General features: G+C 40.1%; 1 protein-coding gene across 2 annotated transcripts in view; it reads right to left on the bottom strand.

Moving 5' to 3' along the window:
• Window positions 1-26,330, bottom strand: part of Col24a1 (collagen type XXIV alpha 1 chain) — a 265,128-nt gene that overhangs the window by 231,948 nt on the left and 6,850 nt on the right. For both annotated transcript variants that reach the window (XM_021158013.2, XM_021158014.2), the window contains exons 3-6: window positions 13,179-14,605; window positions 8,036-8,089; window positions 5,593-5,646; window positions 3,186-3,239 (exon numbers count right to left, since the gene is read on the bottom strand). In XM_021158013.2, coding sequence (XP_021013672.1) covers window positions 3,186-3,239; window positions 5,593-5,646; window positions 8,036-8,089; window positions 13,179-14,605 — 1,589 coding nt within the window. The remainder of the gene's footprint in view (window positions 1-3,185; window positions 3,240-5,592; window positions 5,647-8,035; window positions 8,090-13,178; window positions 14,606-26,330) is intronic.

Genomic DNA, 26,330 nt, shown 5'->3' with positions numbered 1-26,330 from the left:
GTAAACAAAACAGAGACGTTTAATACCATGAAAAAAAATAGAATTTAAAGTTTTAGCCCAGGACAACAAGCCCTCCGTGTATATATTTCTGATCTTAACAATCTGGCCTAAGTTCCAAGTTTCTCTCAGACCGTCCTAGCATTCTTTCTTACTTGTCCCAGCATCTCTCCACCCCCAACCCTAGGGCTTCCCCACCTCTTCCAGCACTGAATAACTGATATTTCCCCATGTGCATGCTTTTATTCCTTTCTCTGTGTTATTTTATTCTCTAGGAATGACATTACCGCCAGATTTACAGTTTACAGCATCTAAAGGCATCTCCTTAACCACTGCACAGGTCTGCATTCAAGTGTAGTGAGACTCAGAGAGATTTCAAGGGCACAAAGGACCTCTCCAGCTCAGAGGGAAATGAGAAACTCCTAAACCTCAAGGACTAGGGCTGACCTCTCCCCATCTAAATAAGGACCCATCACAAGGAATAAAGGAACAAGAGTCATTTGTTGGCTTTTCATTTCATCACCTGCGACAAGTCTGTTGCAGTGTCAAGAGAGAGAATCAGATTTCATAAAATGCAATTTCTAAGAGACGAGATTTAAATTATTTTATTATTTTATCATTTTACCTCCCTCTCTCAGCTGGGTGGGTGATGCAGCTCTGCAACCCTACTTGCTCTGGAAAGTTAGGTTGAGGAATTGCAAGTTCATTGCATACCTAGGCTGCAGAGTGGGTTCCAGAGCAACTTGATGAGACACTACCCCTCCAATTAAAATTAGGGCTGAGGAGCTATGAGAGGACAGCTGGGTGGGTAAGTAAATGTTTGCTGCACATGCGCGAGAGCCTGATTTAAAATCTCCAGCACCCACGTGAAGCTGGGGACCGCAGTACACCTCTGTCACCCAGGGCTTTTCAGGCAGGATGGGAAGCAGAACTCAGAGAGTCTCTGAAAGTCTATGGATCAGCTAGCCTGGCTTATGCAGTGGGAGACAGCAACATGGTCCTGGCTCCAACAACGTGGAAGGTAAAGATCAGTAGTCAAGGTTATTGTCTGATTTCCACACATGTGCTGTGACATATGAGTGCCCCCCTACACACACACACACACACACACACACACACACACACACACGATATACATACACACACATGATATGCATACACACATATAGTATACAAACACATATGATGTACATATACACTCACATATACATGCACACAAACAGGGGATACACACACACAATATACAAACACACACACACCCCATACACACGTGTACACACACACACATACATGTAGTATACATACACACGTGATATACATACATACATGATATACATATATACATGTTATACAAACACATACAGTATACATGCACACAAACATGGGATACATACACACATGTACACACAGTATATATATATATATATATATATATATATATATATATATACACACACACACACACCATACACATGAACACATACCATATACACACATATCATACATACATACATATACACACACACACACATGGTATACACACATACATACACATACACACACACACACACACACACACACACACACACACACACACACACGGTATACATACACACATATAAACTGATAGAGAAATGCTACACATATAGTTCAGTAGCACAGCCCCTGTCTGCCCTGCCTAAATCCTGGTAGTCTTTACATGGAAAAAGACAAAAGAAAGTGGAATGCATCTATTCAAAGCTTGGGTTTTACTTAAAGCTCAATGGATGTGTGGTGTTAAATTTTTACATCTAAGCGCATTTTTTTATATACACTATTAAGCACAGTTAGTGCATGAATAAATCAAAACACTTCAAATGGAGACATCATTCAAGTTTCCACTCCCATACTGAGACACCCTATATTTTGTACAACAGACAAATCACAGAGAAAGATAAAACCATATTTGATATGAATGCTTAGGCTTAATCTGGAGTCTCTATTTTGAACTCACCAGAACAGAGTTGACCTCTAATTTCAACATTTAATAATAGAGTAAACTTGCTGTATTTAGGTATTTTAAAAGATAGGATACTATTTCTCAGACTTCCTAGTATTTTTTTTTCTCCTAGTGATGACCAGGCCAATGAAGATATTGTCTTTCTGGAAATAGACTTTCATTCGTTTTCTGTGTTTTTCTAACTCTGAGTTCAGTTCTATAACAGAAAGAAAATTCCTAAAATTTTAGATTAATGTTTTTGAGGATTCCCAATGTGGCTTTAAATTTATAAAAGTTTCTGTAATCCAATTACATGAAAACTATCTCTGGGAGCCACGGTAGCCTTGATACCATGTAAAGAATTAGAACCTTCCTAACATGCATCATGTCCTGCACATCAACAGTAAAACCTTTGAAGTTAAGAACTTGTTCTAGGCCAGCATGGTAGAGCAATCGCCTGTAATCTCAGCTCTTGGGGAACAGAGAGAGGGATCAATGGAATTTTTGGATACACAGAGTTTGAGGCCAGCCTGAGCTACATGAGACCTTGCCTCAAAGGACAAACAGAAAGCAAAGGCCACATTCTGCTCCAACGCTTCAGCCCATTCACCCTGTCAGCCACAAAGTCAAGCTCCAGCAGACACTTTATAAAATCAATGGGAAGACTCAAAGCAGCATCGCAAGTCTATGGAGCATAATCTACTCGATTCTTCAGATTCTTTCTTATTAAAATTCAATAGTCTTCTGCTTTCCTCTCTGGCCACAATAAAATTTATTTTTTAAAGGGAGAAAATAGTATTTATTTATTCATGTGTTAATGTATGGTGTATGTGTATGTGTGTGTGTATGCACACGCACGAAGTGAATGTCCTCATTTACATATGCACACATGGAGGCCAGAGGTAATGCTGGTCTTCTCCATCATTGTTTGCCTTATTTTTTGACGCAGGGTCCCTAACTCAACCTGGAACTTGGAGAAAGCCCCCAGGATTTGCCTTTCTTGCCTCCCAGCACTAAAGTGACATACTCCAGCAGCATCCACCATATATAGTCTTAAACCATGGTTGCTAGGGCTCCAAACTCAGATCCTCATGCATGTGTAATAAGCACTTTACCTGCTAAACCATCTTCCCAACCCCCTGGAAATTTTTATTAACATTAAACATTAAAAATAAATTAAAATATCTTTATTTCATTGACAAATAATTACCTTTTCTCCAGAGGCAGCTTGGCCTGGGGACAGCCCAGGGTCTCCTTTGGGGCCCTAGATATGATAGTTAAGAGTCACTTAGGGAAGTGTTAGGTACATGTTGTATATCACTGGCTTCAGTCACGTCTCCATAGATGCTATACACAGCGTATGGTATTAGATAACATTATTTTGTGTTCATGAATTCTCAACAGTTTGTTATCACTACAAGACCGAGATTGAGCCCACTGGCATATCAAGATGAATGGAGGCTCCTGCCTTCTCTAAGAAGATAGAGGTGTTATCATTAGTGAGTTTCCTCAGGCACCAGGAAACAACTCTCCACTCCCTGCAAGGAACCCATCTTAACCTCAGTGGGACACACAAAGAAGAGCTGTGAATAGGAGGGCAACTTTTTGGGTGGAGGATGTTAACAGGGAAGGATAGGAGGTGACAGAAGGCATGTGACATAAACATGGGTAGACCCCATTAAATTCATGTGAAAAGCTGATAAATGATAAAAATACAGAAAAAAAACATTTTGAACCAAGGTTGGGTTACTTGCTTTTTAGTTTATATATATATATATATATATATATATATATATATATATATATATATATGTGTGTGTGTGTGTGTGTGTGTGTGTGTGTGTGTGTTTATTTTGCTCTGTTTGTAAAAGCTAAGTTCTCTAATATCCTCCTAAATAAAATGGGAATAAACAATAAACACAGGTGATACTACTATGAGGACTATTTCTTCACAGGCGTTGTAAGCCTTATACTACCTTTACTACTTATGAAGCACAACAAATTATCACTATTATTTTAGTATTGGAGGGATGGCTGTTTATCTAAGAAAACTGCTTATCACAAAAATTAACATTTTAACCTGTGACTCTGACTGAGTAATTTTTCAAAATCTTGAATGTGCATACTAACATAATTCTGATTATTGAGAAAAATGAGAAGTAAAAAAGACACTCTGTCAAAATCTTCTGTTATTAAAACAGAGATACAGTCAGTGAATTATTTTATATTTTAAGAGAAATATGACATCATTTTTCAGTCAATGGCTTTGGACACAATATTAAATTAATTTTCGTATGATTCTGCTATGGAGTCAGTGTGGCATGTTGGTAGGTGGGAAGTGTTTGGGTCCTGGGGACAAGGACCTTATGAGTAGATTAATGAATGAAATCTCTCTGAAGTGGGTGACCTGTCTTCTCAGAGGCTCTTGTCTATGTATTACAGGGCAGGTTGCTAGAAACCCTTTGTTGTCCTGAAACCCTTCTATAGTTCATATTTATGCTGAACCCAGCCAGAAGGTGCTCCCCAAAGCAAGCCAATTGGATTGACCTTAAATTTTCCAGACTAGAACCATGGGTTAAAATGAACTCATTTTCCTTATAAATTTCCTCATCTGTGGAACTCTGTTGTATCAACCGAAAACAGATGGTTCCAAATGCTTAAGAGAAATGTGCCCTTTTTCTCAAAGTATTTGCCAGACTTCAAAAAATATAGAAGCCACAATAGAGAATCTTTAAAATTTCACTTGTGAATTTTATTACTATTCTCAGCTAAGCATAAATAATTCTCCACTCTTAGAGAATGGTAAATCCTGTTTTCACTCTGTGTGAGAGAAGGAAGGAAGTACATCTTTTTTCGTGGATTTTTGGATGCTTCTGAGCACCTCGCAAGCTGACCCACTAAGGAGAGATGATTGGAGGAGTCCCACCTGCTGCTCTGTCTTCTCATCTTACTAATTACAAATTTAGACACAAATTAGAACTATAACTAGGAATCTCTTGTGTCCTATAGTCAAAGAGACTTTTTAAGAGAAGAGCTTGTTTCCTTGGTTGTCTGTTCACAGCTATCTCCATTTGTACCAACAAGGCTACAGTGGTAGTTACGTTGGTGGTTGGAAGGTTACTCACCTAAGAAGTAGCTTCTATGGTATCTTAATATTTAAGGGCCCAACTAACTAAATAACAACTATAAGAATCTGGGCTTGGAGGAAAGTGCCAGCAACCCCAGCATTTGGGAAGTTGAATTAAGATTTTTGAGTCCAGGAGTTCAACAGTAGCCATGGTAACACAGCAGGACCCTAATCTTACACAAACAAAAAAACAAACAAAACAAAAATCTTCCTGTAGACTAAGTGGCATTCTGTATATAAAGGGGGCAATGATACCAAGAGGCAGGCAATAAGACAGCGGTCACGGAGGGACACTGCTTCTTGGCATGTCTTCATGGCCCACTGGGCTTGCTTCTCTATGCTATCCAGGACCACCTTCCCAGACAATTCTGCTAATGAACTGTGACTCAGGACTGTCAGACTTCCTATGTCCCAAGTCTAGCCTGAAAGGCTGAGACCATTCTTCTAAGATGCCAGAAAAATGAGGCGCTGCTCATTAGAATTTACTTACCTTTGGACCTGGCAGTCCAGGCAGCCCAGGATTTCCATGTGGTCCCGGAATACCCTGCAAATAATGAGACTGCCTCATTATTCTTAGGACAGATATAAATAACAAGATTTCTTTTCACATTAATACAACTATTATATAATATAAGCTAATTAAAATAAGTTACTGAAAATAAAATTTTCAAAGTTATTCCTTCTACCACCTTTGACCCTCTACTCTTGTAAAGACTGGCTATGTTATCCAGACAGCAAAATGGCAGATTCCATCCATCCTTTACATCATACATTGCCTGGAGATGTGGCATTACTCGCCACCTCTGTCCCCAGCACACAGCTTACTGTCCCATCTAGGCTGTGCAGCCACAAGCTTCACAATGTGTGATAGTTTGGTTTCTGCACTCCCCAATCTCTGCGTCCCTTTCTGCAGACAAGATTTGCATATGGGATAATCCGTTGACTCTGCTACATCTTTCCCAGTCATTCCTCAAACCTGCTTTGTCCTGCCTCCTTTTCAAACCTTGGACTCATTGTCATGAAGAATCCTCTCTCTCTCCTGACAATTCTGTTGAAACTATTGTACGTGAGAGTCCTAGGGTGCTGCTGTCAGGCACCCCACGCTGTTCTAACCCGATGTGTAAGCATGGTAGTGTTGTTTCACCTGCCTCATGACGTGCTATTTCGTTTCAGAATGGCAATGTCTTTGAAAAGATGCTCTTTATCTTACTCGTCTAGTATTCCATACAGTATCCCATCAGCCACTTGGACATTTGTCAGTTTGACTGTACTGTAGTACTGCTAAATTATCATCATCCGTCTCTATCTCCTGGGAAGCCTGTTTGCCCCCTGACCTATGCTTATGCTTGATCTTTCTCATTACTAACTCATGCAACAACCTCGTGAGACAGCTACTTTATTCTTACTCACAAAGGGGAACAATTAAGTTCACAGAAACAGTGAATACATGGTCTTCAGAAAGCTTCCAGGTCTGCAGGTCCCTGGGGGGCTTTACTCTCTCACTTCTGTGCTCTCTAGGCACACATCTTAACAGACAACAGGGAGTAAGCATTGCTTGTCTCTTCAGGAGAAGACTGTTCTAGGGAATTCAGTGATGACATTGAAGATATGTCTAATAGGAATAAAACTAAGGAGAAAATACTACAGTCGTTGGCGTTGCAATCTTAAGAAAGCAAAGGAGACGGAGATTAATGAATGAATGGTTGCTGTAGACTCCAGGGTAATGGGTTTAATCCTATTTCCCAAACACAGCAGTGCAGCCATGAGCCAACACAATGGCTTTAGGGGAAACTTGTATCAATTAAAGTGTGGGATTTTTTTTTTTTTCTCAAAGAGGAATGATGTGTTGGTTGTGGACAGACAGGATTAAATTTAGGGAGAGAGAATTTGCAAAGCTGCCACTTTCCTGGTCGAGAACTGACCAGAGGACATGAAGTTAGGAATGCACCTGAAATAAGTAGTCTCATGAAGCAGACCGTCCTCTCCTTACAGGGCAGAGAATAGGCAAAGACTGGAGGGGATGCTGAAGGGGACGAGGGAGGGGATGAGCGAAGGCATGAGGGAGGGGATAAGGGGGATGAGGGAGGGGATAGGGAGGAGATGAGGCAGATGAGGGAGGGGATGGGGAGGGGATGAGAAGGGGCTGAGGGAGGGGCTGAGGGAGGGGCTGAGGGAGGGGCTGAGGGAGGGGCTGAAGGAGGGCCTGATAGGCCACCAACTCCAGAGTTTCAATGCCAAAAAGCAGCTAAAGCACAATGGCCTTCGCCTTAGCCATCAAGTGCATAATCACTTCGTGTGAATCTAGAGAGTGGAAAGTAATATTTTACAGCAACCTGGCTATATTCTTAGTACATTATAAATGGGGGTGCAAAGAAAGTCAATTACATTAAACCCATTTGCATCTGTCTTCAGGGCCCACGATTCTTTTTCTAGTTTATTGAAGACAGACTTTCTTTAGCAAAAATCTCCATCTATTTCTCTAGGATTGGAGGAAACTAATTCTAGCCGTGCAATAAATCTTTTATGGGACCCGTGTCACGTGAGGAACTGCTGCTGATGCTCCCGGGGCAGTTCTTTCCGTTCTGTCGGTGGCTCCAGAATTTCCCACTCTGCAGTCCAGGAATGCACTATGGAAGGAAGTCTGATCTTCTTTATTTCCCGAACAAAGCTCACCTTAGAGCCCTGGTATCGCTGCTCTGTCACTAAGGAGGATTTGAGAAGCCCGCAGAGCAGCGACGACTCTCTAAGTTTGATTCTATTCCCAGGACATTTTCGCAGAGAGTTCTTTGGCTGTAAAGAAGGCTGCAGCGGAGGAGCTAAGTGGAAAGACGCAGCTTTCCAGCGGATGCACACCCTGCCCAGGACTAGGGGTGAAACCACCCTGGAATGTTACACATTTACCAAACAGCATGGAATGAAGGCCATCTACTCACCCGCGGGCCTCTCTTGCCTGACGGACCTGGGATACCCATCGGACCAGGGGGACCCTTAGGAAGCAAACGTCAAGGCATTAGGCAGGATAAATAGTGAGCATGCCTTTCCTCACAAATCTAGATCAGATTTCTACTCCATGATAGCTCCTTTTGTCTCTTTCCCCTCTCCCCATTCCCTGTTCCCAGCCGACAACGATTTTAAAGCAACGTTAACCCCTCATCCAAATCAGCATGGCCAAGGTGAAACTGCACCTCGCCTCCTCTTTAATCAGGCCAGTAATGGCAATGGGAAGTCCAGGGCTTATAGTTACAGCAGTCTATCTGGCTTTTACACAGAGCATAATTAGCAATTCTCTGTGTGATTTTTTTACCTAAATTTATTTTTATTATGGAAGGAGAAATTCAACTTAGGGCTGGAGCTCAAGTACAGTTGGTTTTTTATTCCTTTGTTTGTTTGTTTTGTTTGTTTATAACACACTTCAAAAGAGAACTTTAACTTGGAAAAAGGAAAGCACTAAACATTTTGTGTTCTTTTAAAATAATTATAGCAAGGACCTGAATAACATGCTACAATGTTACCCGTTCCAAGGACATGCTTCTTATAAAGGCATAATAGAGCTGTCTTATACCAAATGTGACATACCAGGAGCTCACTAATAAAGATAAATGACTTACAAAGCAAGAATGTAGGGATAGAGAGGCAGATCAGTGGTTAAGAGTACTGGCTGCTCTTTCCTTGGAGCTCAGTTTAGTTCCTAGGACTCATGAGGTGGCTCACAACTGCCTCTAACCACAGCTCCTAGCTTTGGCAAGCACCATACATTCATGCAGTACACTTACAGAAATGGATGTAAAAACACTCACATACATAAAATAAAAATAAAACTTAAATAAAGAAGATGAAGACATAGTCTTCAGTAAGGGAAAATGTTTGCAAAGTGTTAGTCAGACAAGGTAGCAATAGAATATGTAAGAGCTTTAGAAAGCTCAGGACAAAATAATCTCTGAGATTGGACCAACCAACTATGTGAACATTTCTTGAAAGAAGATATACAGGTGTCCAATAAGCATATGAAAAAATGTTCAGTTTTTCAGTCCTCAAAGAAATGCAATCAAAACCACAATGAGATATTATCTCTCCTAAGTTATTTTTTTCCAAAAAAGCAAAACAACAACAACAAAACAAATAAACACACACACACAAACAAAAACCAAATACAGCAGAGATGAAGAAACTCTCATAAACTCCTGTTAGTAGGAACGCAAATTAGCATAGCAATTATAGGAAGCAGTGCAGATGCTCCACAAAACCTAAAAATAGATCGTCACCATTCAGGTCTCCCTATTCTGAGTACACACATCCAGAGCAAAAGAAGTCAGCACAGGAGAGAGAAGCCTGCTCCCACATGGTTATCATGACACTGCCAGCAACTAGTGAGGGCATTAACCAATCTAGGTTCTTACCAGGAGGTGACAGGATAACAACATATAATATGAAATACAAGCAAGGGTATGCTATTCACCCATAAGAATGAAATCCTATCGCATAACAAGGGTGGAGTTGGAAAACTCAGAAAAGCACCATGTATTTCCACTCAAGCATAGAATCTAAAATTATAAATATAGCATTCTCAAAGAAGAGAGTAGAGTGATTTGGAGAGGTGAGGAGGAAGACGCATTGTACAAAGGCACTGCTACAGAGGAAAGAGTCTTTGGGTCTTCCGGCACAAAGGATGACTAGTGTACAATAACATATTTCATGAAGAGCTAGCAGACAGAACTTGAAGGCTCTACACACAAAAAGTGACATGGAGATAAATGTACCTAATACCTTGATTTTATGCATTATTGGGTTATCACACTGTGAATAAGTATATATATGTATATATACACATATATGTATAATTCTATAGACACATAATGTATATATGTGTCTATAGAATTATACATTTAAAAATGCACTATGAAAGAACTGTGTAGAGATACAGTAAAATGTGATCATCCAAAAGTGGGAAACTGGCTGGGCCACAGGGCTCGCACAGAGACATTAGGAATTAAAACAAATCTGACACCGTTCACTCTCCAACTAGCACTGAGTCATCTACCTTCTATTTCCCACAGTTTTGAAGATGGACTCTCAACGTTCAGCTGTGGCCCTTTCATCAGGATAAAGGAGAGATTCCCTCAGTTCCCAGTCTCTGATGCCTCTGTAGCTCTTTTCTTGGCTTTTGTAATAAGTACAACACTTCTCTCAGCACCAGTTTCAACTACTCACAGCTCTGGTTCCTAGCCCTCTCGTACAGCTCTTTCTTTGAAAATATTATACAACCTTAGCATTTCAACTGTAGTATTGGTAAGGAGGACTCTCACATTTACACCCAAGCCTTGACTTACTTCTTCAACTCCTTCACCTGAATTACCCATGCCTCTTCCTTCTAGTCAACCACTGTCTGCTGCTGTTAAGTGGACAGATTCCTATTGCTATTTTAAGTGTTACTATCACTATTTTTTTCCTATATGTAACTTTAAATCCTGATAACAATCTCTGGTTCCCTCTTCTTACTTGGGCACTAGAGCCAAGTAATCCCGAGCTCTATTATAGATCTTCTTTCAGAAGATCTCCCGATCCTACCTTCCCATTTTTACCTCTGCCAGCCCAAGTAATGTCTCAATTACACATCACCAAGATGTTACCAGGAACTGCCCATCTATTTTGGGTACCATGGCCAGACTGACTTTTCTAAGTTAATATTCTTGCTTAGAAACTTACAAAATCCTGAAAGCAATGTAAAGTCTTAACTACCAGTTTGAGAGTCAAGACTCTCCACGGTGTGTCACCACCTTGCTTGGGTTTTGTTTTTCATGTTCAGCCTACCACAAGAGTCTAACCTCAGAGACAGAAAATCTATATTCAGACCCCTGCTGTATCATTTATGAGCTGTGGTGTTACTGGCAAGACAACAAACTCCTCTGGCCTTCAGTTGCCTTCAATGAAACGTGGGAACAATTGTGTTAACTTCCCAAAGCTCATTCAAGAGAATGCATATGAAGGGCTAGTGAGAGCCTCGTCCACATCGATGAGTGGCAGTTACCATTCTGTCTTCCCCATGTTAAGAAGGGAAATCTGCCTTTCTCATCAATATTTACTCCTTAAGGTACAGTCCTGTGTCATCCTGTCATAAGAACCTGCCACAAGCAGGGAATCCATGCTCCCAAATATTATTTTCACCCCACACATTTAGCTCATGAAATTATGTCCTTCAGAAGCGTATGGTTTATTTTAATGTGTGTGTGTGTGTGTGTGTGTGTGCCTTCATGAGTGCAGTGCCTTCAGTGGCCAGAGGTTTCAGATTCCCCTGGAGCATCATGGATTATAGGTGGTTGTGAGCTGTCCAAGGTGGGTCTGGTAACAGACCTGAGGATAACGACAGTACTCACTCTTACCACTGAGCCACCCTTCCAGCACCCAACAGGATGCACCGTGCCTCACCACAAGATAGTTACACATGTACATTCAATTTCTTATCAAAATGTAGGTTCCTTTGGAGTAGACACTGTTCATCTGCCTCAAGCTAAGCAGTGTTAAATGAAATGTTTTCTGAGCACATTATTGCTCTACAAATCCAGATGGAATAACTGCTTGGAACTCTACAGAACAGACCAGGAGATAAATGCCTATCCCATGACATTGACTTTCTGAGCGAAGTAAGTGGCCACCTATTTGTTTATTCTGGCCTCTCAGCCATTAAATAGAACCAACATGTTATTGGTATTTATAATCACTGCAAAGAGAGGATATATATATATATATATATATATATATATATATAATTTATTGTAACTTCCATCAGTTTGCCTTAGGAAGAATAATTGAGAAACAGCTCAAGTAATAACCACAGGAAAATATGGGCCAAAGACATTACATCATCATCTTATCTGAGACTATGGTTTCAAGAATTCAACCAATGACTCAAGTTGTAGTTTCATGAAATAAAGACTTATCTTGGTGATGCTAGAGAGATGGCTCAGCACTTAAGAGCATTTGATATTCTTCCAGAGGACCTGAGTTTGATTCTCAGCACATATAGGGTGGCTCACAACAGTCTGTACCTTCAGGGGACTGGATGCCCTCTTTTGGCCTCCCCGGCCACCAGACATTTATGTGGTACAGAGACACATGCCGGCAAAACACCCCCACACATAAGATGATTTTAAAATGTGCCTTAGGACATAGTTAGTATACTTAGAAATTTGAAATAAAATTTTGAAGATATACAAGCAAATTACTTAAGATATCCAAATATCAACAGCAAAAACAAGCAGTACCAACACCAATTTCAAATGAGGTTTTAAATAATTTTAGAAAGTTTCAAATGTTGATCTCCAGTTGTACCTGCATAATGGAGGAAATTTAGAACTGAAAAGTTTAGACCAATGTTTCACAAACTTGTTTGTATATTATTAGATTGACTTGGGGTTCTCTATTAAATAGGCTATCTTTTTATTCCCAGAGTAGGCTGGTTAACTGAGTATTTTTATATGAGGTAGGTGGAGTTTATATTAATCCACTTATAGGTTGGCTACATTATTACAGAGATAATTAAATACATTATTTGCCATGGAAATGAAAACATTTCACTGAGAATGATAAGGGTGTAGTTTTCCCCCAGCAGTTGTCTACAAAATAACATCTATTTAAAAACAAGTATTATACTTTCCTGATCCATTTGATGTGATTTTGATAATGGAATACTTAATTGTTATATTCACTATATTTTCCTTAATCTAACTTTTATATATACCCTTTTAACATAACTAGGCATTGAGTGTGCATTTTTTTTTATAAAAATATATATATAAATCTATACTCTGCAGTTAAATTCCTGGTTGGATCTCAATTGAATTAGAAAACCATATAGTTTCCCCACCATTTTACCCAGAATTGGGTAACTTTCAGCCTACCAATCAAAAACCAAAGTGTAATTTGAGGCAGGGCTATGTTCTGGCTGATGTCATCCGATGTGGCAGGGTACATTTCTTAAGCAGACCCGGTCTGTCCTATGTTGTATGGTCCAGATACCTCTTTGAAATACATGATAAGTTAGTGCATCAACATATTTTTAAAAAGAGAAATCCAACTTACAGGAGGTCCCGGGTCTCCCTTCGGCCCTCTCAGATATTCCATGTCAAGCATTGCGTTGTAATCCTCATAATAGTAATAATCATAAGTCTGGGGCTCATAGCTGCCTTCGATGGGATTCGTGGCATCAGGGTAAAATTCACCTTCCTTCCTTAGTTCAAGGTGGTTATCCACCGAGGGCCCGTACATCACTCTATACAAGGTGCTGTTTAAGATCCGTTCCATTTCTATGAGCTCATTGGTGTATAGATTTGCTGTGAGAGCCTTCTCGAGGTTCTTCGTGGTATCTTGATTTGTGTGTGCAAAGCCAGATGATGCTTTCTTAGGCAGGGGCAGGCCAGCTGCCTCCTCGTGTTGGGTGATGTTGTCGAATCCAGCGAAGAGAGGATTAATTTTCTCCTCTTCATTCATTCTTGCCTCGTTAGGGAGGTGATGGACCACTGACAGGGTTAAATTTGTTTCTTCCTTGGTGGTGATGTCTTTAGCCTGAATTCTGTAGTTTGGGAGAGTCACAGCGGAGATGTTTCCTGAATGGAAAGAAGTTAACTGAGCCCTTGGTGTCTGGTGCTCTTGGCTTTCATGTACCGTGGCAGAACCATTACTTCTGTTGTTTGGAACGCTTTTGCCATCAGCGAACGTCTCCTGTGGCAGTTCTGTTTCATCAAATCCTTTTGGCAAGGAAGCATGCTCTGTGAATCTCTTCTGTGGTGAATCTGTTCCAGGAAATCCTCTGGGCAATGGAGTGTGCTCAGGATGTCTGGTGGGCATTACTGCCGTGTGAGGAAGGTTTCTTTCAGCTTGGGATGCGTCTGCTCTGGGGCACTGCTGTTTCAGGTGTCTGCAATACTCCGCAGATGCCGCCGTGGAAGGCATGATATCCAACTGGCACACTGTTCCTTCAAAGTGGGCAGAGCTGTTATTTATACTTCCCAAGGTAAACACACTGTGAGGGTCAAAGGTCTGAACGTCTGAAGTCGTCTCTCCACTAAAATGTCTCTTTCCACACTCAACAAACATGGAGACGACGTGGTGGTCAACAGTGATGGCGAATGAGTGCCATCGCTCATCATGGGCACTGTAGTTGAAGGTTGCTGTCTGTTTTCCTCCGACATGAACTATTAGTTTCTTAGGTAGTAGCTGTACGCCAAACTGCAGTCTGTTGTTATTCCGAATGCTGAAGAGAAATGCATTGTTCACTTTGAATGATTGCAACCCAATCAATACTGTCAGTGGCTGTCTTAGGCTAATGGGTAAAATGTTCACGAGAGGTGACTCAATATAGGCGTTATCTGTTAAGATGACACCAAAGTCCGTTAAATGGACCCCCTGAGGTAATGGTGTGGACCATGACAATGACGGCACAGCTGTCACCGATGACGTGTATCTTACATCTCTGCCTCCAAGGCCTAGTTGCTGAAGAATATCTATGCCTGGGAATGAAAAGAGAGAAAGGTAGGAAGGACTTTACTGTTATGCATTCATACAGCTATTTGAGTATAAAAACAAATCTTTCCAATTGATATAAGCATGTTCTACCCATGAGCAATTTCTAGGTAGCAAAAGCTAGTGAGAGAGGTATGATTGTCAATAATGTGAATGAAGCAAGTATGGACACGTGTGCGCACACACACATACACATACATACACATATACACAAAGATGCACATGCACACACATAATGTATACACACATATACACATGTGTGCACACACATATACATACACAGGTACAGATACTCATGCACACATACACACATACAAACACACATGCATGTGCACACACACACACACACACATTACTGTCTTTTAGACCTCCAAATAATTTAAAATCAATTGAGCTCTTTTGATTTTTCTCATGTTATTAGGATTCTTGCCACTCCACTATAAACATACATTCACAACTTCTGAAATGTCACTCACATCCTGAACTTATACCTGAACATTTACTGACATCCATGTTCAGGTGAAACAGAGTCCGTTGACAACAGTAATGTGTAACTCATAATCCTCTTTATAATTTCACACCAGCACCTAAATTCTAATTTTTCAAACTTCTTGGAATTTAATCTCAGCTTTCCGTACCTAAAACCTTAATAATATACCACACTTAAAGCACCTTGGTTACTTTCCCGAATCCTTGAGGAATGAGGGAAATGAATTCAAATTTGCTTGGTTGTGTGTTCCTGTCCGTCAGTTTCAAGTTTCTCTTCAGTGATTTTTTTACCCATCTCATAAATGCTTTTCCAATATTTATTATTTAATGTATATTTCCTGTAATATGGCTTTGATATCACTGTTGATTTTAAAAATGTATTGCTCATCATTTTATTGCCAGTAGAGACCTGATTGTCTCTCATTCAATTATAAACTCCTGGAAGACAGGTCTGTCTGACTCATTATTGAGCTTCTACTATTTCCTTGCAGAGAGCTCTAGATTTCTGAATGAATGAGCTTTCCCCCCACAATCCAACCAGATTTCATATCCACCTTTAGAGTCCTGGAGCTTTCCGTGCCATTCCTTAACTAACGAATGAATCCTGTCTTAGTCAATGGCGTGTTCCTTATGATCCTGCTGGCTAGACATCTCCCATCTGCATCTATGTGAGCTTGTAATAATCTCTGGGTAGATTAGTACATATTTGTAAAATAATTATAATATGTAAAGAAAAATAAAAGATGTTGAAATTAACTAACACTATTTAGCACTATTAATTTCCCTTTTATGGCAAAGTAGTAGATATTTGACAGTTTCTTTCTGTTCATTACAAAGAATGAAGCATGGAGAGAGATTCTGGGTCCCAAGTTGGACAATATGCATAACATAGAAATAATTACAGAATATTAACCATGTGTACCCTGGGACTATATTTAAAATGCTTTCTCACAGAGATATGTGCAAAACACTCCAGAGAGTTAGAGTATAATTATCAGCTGTTGATGAAGTAGTTATCATGTTGTAGCAGTTCTAAAGGACATAAATATTTGTATCTAAAATATTATGTGATAGTGGATCTCAAAGTTTTCCATTAAAATACTCTCGCAACAAGGCAGAAATGTAAGCTCCCTTAAAGCAATAGTATAAAATTTGCAAAAATTACCATTGCTCTCTCTTGTTATCTCAGTATAGCTAATGTAAGTTTTTTATTATAACCTACAACATGATTGTTTTCATATGCAATATAAATTACTGACCAGCTATAGTGGTTAACTGCACTTAGCACCAATCTTGAACAGCACTCACACTCTAGAAATATGCCATGCCAATCTGTAACTCTGTGACTTGAGGAATTCCTGCCCAGTGCTCTCTAACTCCGTGTGTGTGTGTGTGTGTGTGTGTGTGTGTGTGCCTTATTCTCAGGAGGAAGCTGTGGAGGAGTGTTGCGTCTTTGAAAATTAATGCTTACATTTAAAGTATACATTACTATAGAGTCTGTAGAAAACATTGCTCTGTGTGTCGAGTAAATCATTCCGACACAAGATGAATCTCTGATGTGACGTCAAGGGCTGAACTTGTCTTGGGAAAACCTGCCTTGCAGGAACGGCTCTTGTTTCTAGTAGGGATTTGACCTTTGTAACAAATGAGTTGTTGTTAGGAAGAGTGCTAATCTGAAAACTTAAGAATGGAAATGTGGTTTTGGTATCTTATAGGTACCTCAGTATGCTTCCTCCGGTTTTACTATATTATAGTATTTGTAATGAATGACTTGAAAGAATCGGAGGCCTTTGAACAGTCTGATCATGAGCCAGGAGTGCATTCCTGAGATGGTCTGCTCGCTGCTGTGTGTTACTCTTTGGGTGCTTGGCTACATCCTTGACTGATGACGTAGGTAAAACTCAAGCATCAAGACAAGTTCAGCTGATCCCTTTTTGCCTTACTGTTCTATCGTATTACAACTTCATTGTCATGTTGTAGAATATTATGCAAATTTAACAATGAAGCCAATTGAAATGTTCTGGAATCCTCTTTTTATTTCGCATGATGTCACAGAACTGAACTGACCACGTGGGCTTTCTCAGTGACCCTGTGCTCAACCCTCCCGTCCTTGTCTATGTTGCTTGAGTCCTAACTCATGACTGCACCCAAAGTCAACCTTAGAAGTTTGTCTTTGTATGAAAAACAATAAATTTAACATGGGATGTTAAATATACTACTCAGAAATCTTCATGTGCTATTCTCCATGATCCTTTTCCATTAACTTGTGTTTGAGGTTCTTAACTTCCTTTTGTGGTTTGAATGTTTCACTCTGTTCTTAAGATAATGCCATTTCTGGTCACTTCAAAAGTGCAGCCTTTTGATTGATTTTCCTACTTTCGTATATTTTTCTATATTATGAGTTAGTGTCAGGCTTTTCTTACCTTTGTCTACTTTCCTTTCCTAATTGCTAAAGTTAAGCCACTTGGTTATGATGGCATTTAAGCTAAAATCTGCCCACGCAGTGCCTTAGCCATTGCTGTCTTCTAGATTTCACAGGAGCTGTCTGCATTGATCTTGTTTCCCAGAACCTGTTTGTATGCGTTCCCCACATCTTTTTAAGGTTTAGTGTTCTGGTCACCAGCTTTCTACTCTACTTTGTTGTCTGACATTGTTACTACAATCTGACCTACAGCAATGTGACCAGAGAACAGTGAAAAGTGATTTTAGACTGAACATTTTTCTATCCTAATAATGCCCCTGCAAAGGTATTGGTGGAGAATTTAATATGTCTCATGGGGTCAGATGTCACTGTCCTCTTCCTGAAGCCTCTATTTCTTTACATTTATACAAGTAACACAATAGAAATGGCTTATTTTGTTAATTAGCTACACTTCTGTCTTACTGTGTGTTCTGCTCTGGGTAAGTTCCCTCTATGCATCTTCCAATCTTACCTACATCTATGACCTTTGAGCTCCACAAATCTGCAAATCAAATGTGTTCTTGCCAGCTCTTCACTTCCCTGATGTCTCATGTTTCTACCACTCCATCATCTTCTCACAGAGGCGATCTGGCTTGAGGTTTTCCTCATCATTGTTTTCTTTTTTTAAAATAAGTGGTCAGCATATCTAATGGTCTCATAGCGATATTCCTGTACATATCACTTTTTTGGGCTATATTTGTGTGCATTTTTCCTTGGCGTCTTTCTACCCATGCTCCATCAAATCCTTCAGTTTCCCATTATTTCCCAGCCAAGCATATCTGGTAGAAAGATGCTGTGTGTGCCTTCCAATCTCCTCCAGAGGTACAGGTGTTTGCTTTCTAAGCTTAGTTCTGTATGGGTTCCAGCTGTCTGTGAGCCATGCTAATCTAGAAGGACTTACATAGCCAGCTCTGCACAGTTCCTTCTCCTGCCTCTGGAGTCACTGTTGACTGTTCAAGCTTCAGAATGAATCCGCCACCTCAGGAAGTAGATTTTTTGCATTTGATTAGCCCTCTCCCATGTAGCCAAGAGTAAGATGTGTACCTCTGTCTTGTATCTTTCTTCTGGGCAGTATCTGCCCTTCTCAGACCATAGTGTTTCTCAACCTTCCTAGCTCTGTGACCTTTTAATTCTTCATGTTGTGGTGATCCCAGATCACAAAATTGTTTTCCCTGCTACTTCATAGTAAGTGTGGTACTGTTATGAATCAATAATGTAAATATCTCTATTTTTTTTTCAGTGGTCTTAGATGACCCAAAGGGGTCTCTTCCTTCAGATTGAGAACTCTAGCCCTAGCACTTCTGGTATTCCAGAGCTAGACATTTAGTGCTTCCTTTCAGAGGTTTTGTTTCTGCAACTGCTTCCTGCGTGTCTGTAGTGAACTGTGTCATCTCTATATGCATCTCCTTTTCTCTTTGTATTTTAGCCCTTGTAGACTTTTGTTAGTCTCTGTTTTTCCAGAACTAAAAAGTTTAGGATTTTTTGTTTTATTTCGCTTTTTAAATTTTATACAGAATATAAAAGGAGAAGTGGGAAGATACTATCTCAGAGTTCCACGTTTATTCTGTCTGTGCCCAGAGATCAGAGAGATGGCTTGGCAATAAAGAACACTTGTTATTCCTGCAGAGGACTTGGGTTCAGTTCCCAGCAACCACATGGTGGCTCCCATCCATCAGTGACTCCAGTTTCATGGAGCTGATTCCCCCTTCTGATCTCAGCAGGTATGAGACACCTGGTGTATAAATATACATGCAGAAAAAATGCTTATACATGTAAAAATAAAATGTACATGTAAAAATAAAATAAATCTAAGACAAAATTAAAGTCTATGCTCACTTCACAAATGATGAAGCCAAGGACAGAAAAGTGATGTAATGGGTCAAAGATCATGCAACTGCTGAACAATTCAAGCTCAATTCAAGTCATCAGTGTGGCCTCAAGATTGACACAATGGCTGCCTCCTCCCAGGGCTTGACACCTGCCATGTTCTTCACATGTCACTTGTAAGACATTCCTAGCTAACCACGGCAGGATTACTTTTTCCTACTGCAACTGCTTGGTGGGGAATACTCTCTCCAGTTAATCTGGCACCCATCTGTGGTGTAGCTATTTCCTCTGACATGAAACATTCCCTTCTGCAGGGAATAGAGGAGGCTCTGCAGGCTGTCTGCAGCCTCATAGGACTCACAGGACACAGGCAAGAACTTTCCATCCACAGATACTAAGAGGGAAATGACTCTTGAGTGGTCAAGCTGTTTCAAAGCTACACATGGGGCTGTAGGGATGCAGGTGTTCTGGGTCTCCATCCATGCTGGGGTGGGCTGATCATTGATGCACTCACTGCCTGCATCCTCTGTGCTCATGCAAGTTACTTTAGTAAACTCCTTCTTTCACTAAGCTAGGATTAGGTAGGGTTTTTTTTTTTCTTATTTGTTTGTCTGATATTGCCTCTTGAATCTGAGGTGAATAGACATAAATTTCTCAGGCAAAAACCACACAACACCATCCAAGGTTTAAGTTGTCATAGACTAAGCACATTTGGGGTCAGAAGTTCACAGAAAAGAGAACAGGAAACTCAATGATAGAAGACACCTATAAGAGAGATTGGGGAAAATGGAAGCAAAAGAAAGAAGATGGGAAATTTAAAGGAGGAGGAGGAGGAGGAGGAAGAAGAGAGAGAGAGAGAGAGAGAGAGAGAGAGAGAGAGAGATACAGAGCAAGCTGCAAGCTATTAGATATTTGGTACCAATATATACAACTAAGTTGTCTGCAATGAGTTAATCACTTGGACAGCCCTAACCACAAAATCAACCCAGATCATTATTTCATGTCACTGAAGAAATCAGTTACCATTTGGGGAAAAAATTAGATGACTATCAACAGGGCACTTGCCATTGTTTGAATATGCTTGGCCCAGGGAGTGGTATTATTTGGAGATGTGGCCTTGTTGGAGTAAGTGTGTCACTGTGAGTGTGGGCTTTACAAGCCCCATCCTAACTGCCTAGAAGTCAATCTTCCACTAGCAGCCTTCAGATGAAGATGTTGAACTCTCATCTTTGCCTGCACCATGCCTGCCTGGATGCTGCCATGCTCTTGCCTTGATGACAATGGACTGAACCTCTGAACCTGTAAGCCAGCACCAGTTAAATATTGTTTTTATAAGAGTTGCCTTGGTCATGGTGTCTGTTCACAGCAGTAAAACCCTACCTAAGGCAGAACTGAGTTGCCTTGATTTCTTAATAAGCACTGGTGACATTTACTAAATCCTTTTTGTGCACCTAGTCCCTGTCTATGAACTTTACCATATTGTCATAAGTCTCATGACCCTATAAGCAGATAACTACTATCACCCCATCTTATAGTTATGAAAGGTCAAAAATAAATTTTATTTCCAAGACCACACACCCAGGGAGTGCAGAGATGTCTCTTGAATGCAGTCTCTAAGAGTCAATCCCTTACCTCAGTGACTGTTACTAATTTATTTCACTTTACCTAAAAGCAGAACAGACTGCATCCCCTTCCTCTATCTGCTCCTTAAATGTAGAATAAATGATGGTGTCTCCAAGACAACAGCCATGCTCTCTTTACTGTAAACAGCAGGCCTAATGACGTCATCCAAACCATAGCTGTAATAACCACACATGCTGACTCATAGACATCGCTTCTGGCTTTGCACAGCCAACTGTCTGCTGAATTTATCCAGGAGAAATTACATGTCCCCAAAACAGTTCTAACTCAATATATTATCCCCTAACTTCATCTTTCCTACTTCAGTGTCTCTGTTGGTGAATAATCACACAAACACGCGGCAGCCAACACGTCTATAGCTATACATGAAGTTGTGACACTGTACCTACCATGGCTTTGTGTGGCACATGGAGTCTATGCTGTCAGTTCCTGTCTTACCTCTCAGCTCACTTCCTGTCTCTTCATCTCACCTTATTTGACCCCAGAAACATGCATCTTTTTCTAGTTTTTAAACATACTGAGCTGACTTTGGACTCCTTGTTCTTCGTGGGGTTTTAGCTTTAGGATGCTCTAAATCCTTCATAGGAACTTTGATCAGCTGCTTATGCAATGACTTAGAAATTCATGGTGAATTTAACAGATTTTTTTGTAAGTTTTGTGAGTTTTCCTAACATGTTGGAGCTGGGTGTGGGCTTGGGGAATCTCTGAACTTGAGCTTGGTGTCATAGCTAAGATTGGTTGTGGAAGCAATGCTCTCAAGCACTTGTGTCTCCTCTGTGGTATAGCTGCTTATCCCACAGCCCCCTCCACCCTGGATATTTGTATCCTTTCTAAAGTTTTTGCATCACTAAAGCTTACCAGTCTTTTAAAATCCCATTGATAGTACCTATCCCCACATCAGGACTAAACTTAAATGATCACATTATTTAAAAATAGATTTTTATCTTAGAGACAGAGTCTTACTGCTTTGCTTTGCTTTGTTTTGTTTTGTTTTGTTTGTTTTGTTCATTTTGTTTCTAACATGTTCTCAAATCTCTGGCCTTGAGAGATTCTCCTGAATCAGGTACCCCAGCATATGATGATCATTACACACTCTGTATGCCTCCCTGCTCTATTGCCCCTTCTTCCAAAGAGGAAAAGGAAAATGTGAAGGAAATGAAATAAAGTAGAGGGATGGACGAAGGAGGGCATGTGGGAGGGAGAAGTCCAGTCTCAGTAGCTAGCACATGGCTTTCACCCCATCTCTGTAAATATAGTAGCTTGTAGTCGATTCTATGGAGTGTATACTTCATGCCTAAAATATCCGGATATGGTAGCACAGGAGTCTACCTTTGTTTTTCAAATACAGAAAACAAAGACCTGCCAACATCCCATTCCAAGTTGGAGAACTAAGTATAATTTATGATTATCCCTGAAAGCTTAGAGATGTTTACTATTTCTCAGTAATTTGTAATTTAAGTGATATTTTTAAGTTATCAAGTTTTAGAGTCTAACAAGTTGCAGAGTTAACTCTTACTCTTAAACAATTAAATGGCTATAGATTGATTCTAATGAATTCTCAATATTTCAAATTTTCATACATCTTGGCCAAGCCAAGCTCTATAGCTCTATTCTTTCTGATGCTGCACTTATGCCAAATTAAAAATAAAAAGTCATTGTCCCATTCCCACATTGTCATCACTAATGGGACTCAGGGGCTGCTATTATTAGTAATACAGTTTTAAAGGAATACATGATGTTGGGATATATGTGGGTTGTTGGGTCCTGGGAAGAGTCTGAGGCACTTATTCACTGGACAAGTGAATAAGATCATAATATATTGTATGCATACATGACATTTTCCAAAAATAAATAAAGATATTGTAAGGAGACTGTTTAATAAGAAAGATTATAGAGTATTCAGCATATCTTTCAACTTATACAAAATTGGCAAGGAAACGAAAAGTATTTCTTAGAAGATGACAGTGTAATACATTTTCATAGAACGGAAGGCCACAGTCTGCGCCCACTTCTCTTCCCACATCCTCAGGGCATTGAGCAAGTAAAAGCAACTGATCATAAATCATTTCCCTTCGTTCCTTACTCGCGACCTGGAGCCAGGAAGCTTGTGTTTGAGTCACGATTTTGGCACTGCTTGGAAGAAACTAAAACAACCCCTGCAAAATGAAAACCTCACCTACCTGCACTACCTCATTCTATTCACCCTAAACTGTGTACAATGTGACTCTTATCTTATTTTGATCTCTTGGAAATGAGGCTTACAGTATTTCATGAATTCACTCAAGGTCACATAGCTACTTAGTAATACGATCTGGACATAAACCTAGACTATGGCTGCAGAACACCACAGTCCTTAAACACCGTTGGCATGGTGGGTTTTGTTAAAAGCAAGATTTGTGTCTTTTAAGTTTTCTCAATGTAAGTGACACAGTTATCCTGAATAACCAGATCAAGGCAAACTCACTCATTAAGTGACAAGTGCAGCTTTAAGCATCATATTAAATTGTTGATGAAGTGCCTAGTGTAAGGGGGTGGGGTTGCTGTCTCTAGAATGCACAGCCTCTGCGTGACATCAGACTAATGCACACAGGAGACAGATAAGGGCATGTCTACATGTGTTTCCACACTTGGGGTCATGTACTGGAGATACCATATCTCTTGAGAACCGGTTCCATGATGAGTCCAGTGTGACTGCAGTGTGACTGCAGATCTTTCCCTGCCACATTTCACTGGCAGCCAGTGCCAATGGCAGGAAGGAGTGCGACAGCAAGCAGAAAGCAACCATACCAGCAAATCTCAGAAAACTCAATCTTCAGTAAACCACGTTTGAAATGGATTCACGTCTTCCCTAGGTGACACCCAACACTAGGCTAGAAGGTAAATACAGAATTTCTATCCAGTAAGATGATAGTTAAAACGGCTTTCCTTGGCTGTTTTAAAATCTAAGAAATAACAGAATTGTAGAAAATCACAATCGGCTTTTTCACATAGATTCTAATCACATAGATTTCCCCTTGAAGACATTTTTAATGAAGAGAGTTAAACATGATTTAACACTACATAGAATTGATAATTAGAAGAAACACCAACAGACAAAAAGACATCAACAGATTGGGTTTTTCTTAATGCATTATAGAGCTGAAGACAACAGGAGGAAACTCAAGGAAAACTCCTGAAGGGCTCAAGAATGGGAGGCACAACGTCACTGAAGTCTTGAGATGGTAAGTTCCAAGAGAACGGATCTTATGTGGATGAGAGATCTTGAGAGCATATGCAGAGAACTGAGCAGTCTACAGTGAGCAAGACTGTAGTTTCTAGAAGGTACATCTCCAGGGAAATAAGGTAAAACCAAATTAAATAAAATGCTTAGAGTAATACAATATGTTTGGGAAGAAAATGTTTTCAAATATGTTTAGAATTTGTTGTAGCATATGAACATGTGACTAATAATGACAGAATGCTCACAAAAGGAGCCATGGGAGCAAAAGGAGAGCTATCTGAGACTGTGTGAAGAAAAGAGTACAATGCACACAGTCAACGACAAAGATACCCACATGGACATAATAAGGTAATTGTGATAGCCAAGAAGCTACTGAAATATATTGAAGTGGTGTCAGGGGAAGAATGAGCGCAATATAAAACCATAAATCCTCATAAATAATAGGAAGTCAGTAACATATTTAAGCACATTATTAAGGGAAAAAGAGTTAAATTGAAAAGGTGCCAGCAAGTCTCAGAACAGGTAAAGGTAAAGGACTTGATTTCCCAGTGCAACTTACCTTGGAGCTACACCCTCCAAGTACCCTGATACTTGCTTTTAAGTTGTTAAATGTCTTGTGAGTACAGAGAGATTTCTAAGATGTCTAACCTGAATCTCCAGCTCAAATAGAGCTTTAACCATGTTCAGGTTATAAGTCATAATTGTGCTCACTATAAGGCATTTTTTAAAAATAATTTCCCCTCTCTTAGGATTTAATTGTCCCTGGGTGTGCACACCATGTATAAGTGGGTGGCTCCTGGAGGCCAGAAAAGGGTCAGGTCCTCTGGACCTAGAGTTACAGCTGTGAGCAGACCAAAATGCATGCTGGGAACAGAAGTCAGCTCCTCTGTGAGTCCAGCAAGCCCTCTTAAGCACTGAGCCAGTTCTTCAGCCCCTTCTGCCTCTCGTCACTTTGACCTGTTAGATGGCCTCTCTCCTTCACCTCCCTCCCTTCCTGTGCCTTCCTTTTCACAAATACATTCTTCATTTGTAATTGCTTTGCTTGACATTCTTGTTATTGTTATTGGGTTGATGGACTCAGGTGCAAGTGGCTTGCTGAGTTTATGTGGACAATGAAAAGCTGATTGTATTACAATATGGGCAGCTGCGTGGAGTCCTGCTACACAAAAGTGTGAGAGAACCAACCGAACCTTGGGATCACACTGCTGGTGTCTTGAATCCAGCATGCTTCCTGGAGTTTCTCTTTGAAAGTTTTTGAATCTTTGACAAGACCACTTTTTTTCTCACTTTGAAGTCAGAGATATTTTTGTATTCATACTTCAGTCATTGGATAGTAAGATATTTCTTGGAAAATAGACACTTTAAAAATGTTGTTTAATAAATGAATAAAAAAATGAATATACAAAGATTTCTGAATGCAACAAGCTAGCAGAGCAAACCAAAACACTATTTTCTAGACCACCCTGCATGAATTAAATAAAGTTCTGAGCCCTCAAATATGCAAATTTTGTTTCTTAATGATGCAAATCCAGAGGGAAAATGTATTACACGCATGTGTTGTTTCAAGAAGGGCAAAGGTTATTCAGTTACAGTCTGCCACCCCCAAGAACTCCCACTTGAAATGAAGTCACAAGCAAAGCCTTTTCACTATACAAAACTTCCCTTTTACAGAGATTTTGCCTAAAAATGTAAGCAATTTTTCAGACGGAAGATCTGAGTAATTTCTTAAAGGTCATATTTACCCCCAAATTGATTTTTTTCTTGTACCCTGTATCTTCCTGAAACTGGCTCTAACCTTTTATTATTGTTTAATGCTGAACTTCAGGTTATGATGCCTTGGAAGGAATGGGCTATGGCTGTTGCAAGCAGAAATGCTGATTGTTTTGTAACAGGGTTAAGTGTAGCCCGGGTTGGTGACTGGCATGCTAGGTAGCCAAGGCTGACCATCCCTGATGGTAAATCTTAACTGTCATCCCCATGGGATTTATTATTTTTTAAATATTTTTTATTACATATTTTCCTCAATTACATTTCCAATGCTATCCCAAAAGTCCCCCATACCCTCCCCCCCCCC

Source organism: Mus caroli, chromosome 3 (assembly GCF_900094665.2).
Source record: "Mus caroli chromosome 3, CAROLI_EIJ_v1.1, whole genome shotgun sequence".
Lineage (NCBI taxonomy): Eukaryota > Metazoa > Chordata > Mammalia > Rodentia > Muridae > Mus > Mus caroli.
This window is presented reverse-complemented; position numbering and strand designations above follow the sequence as displayed.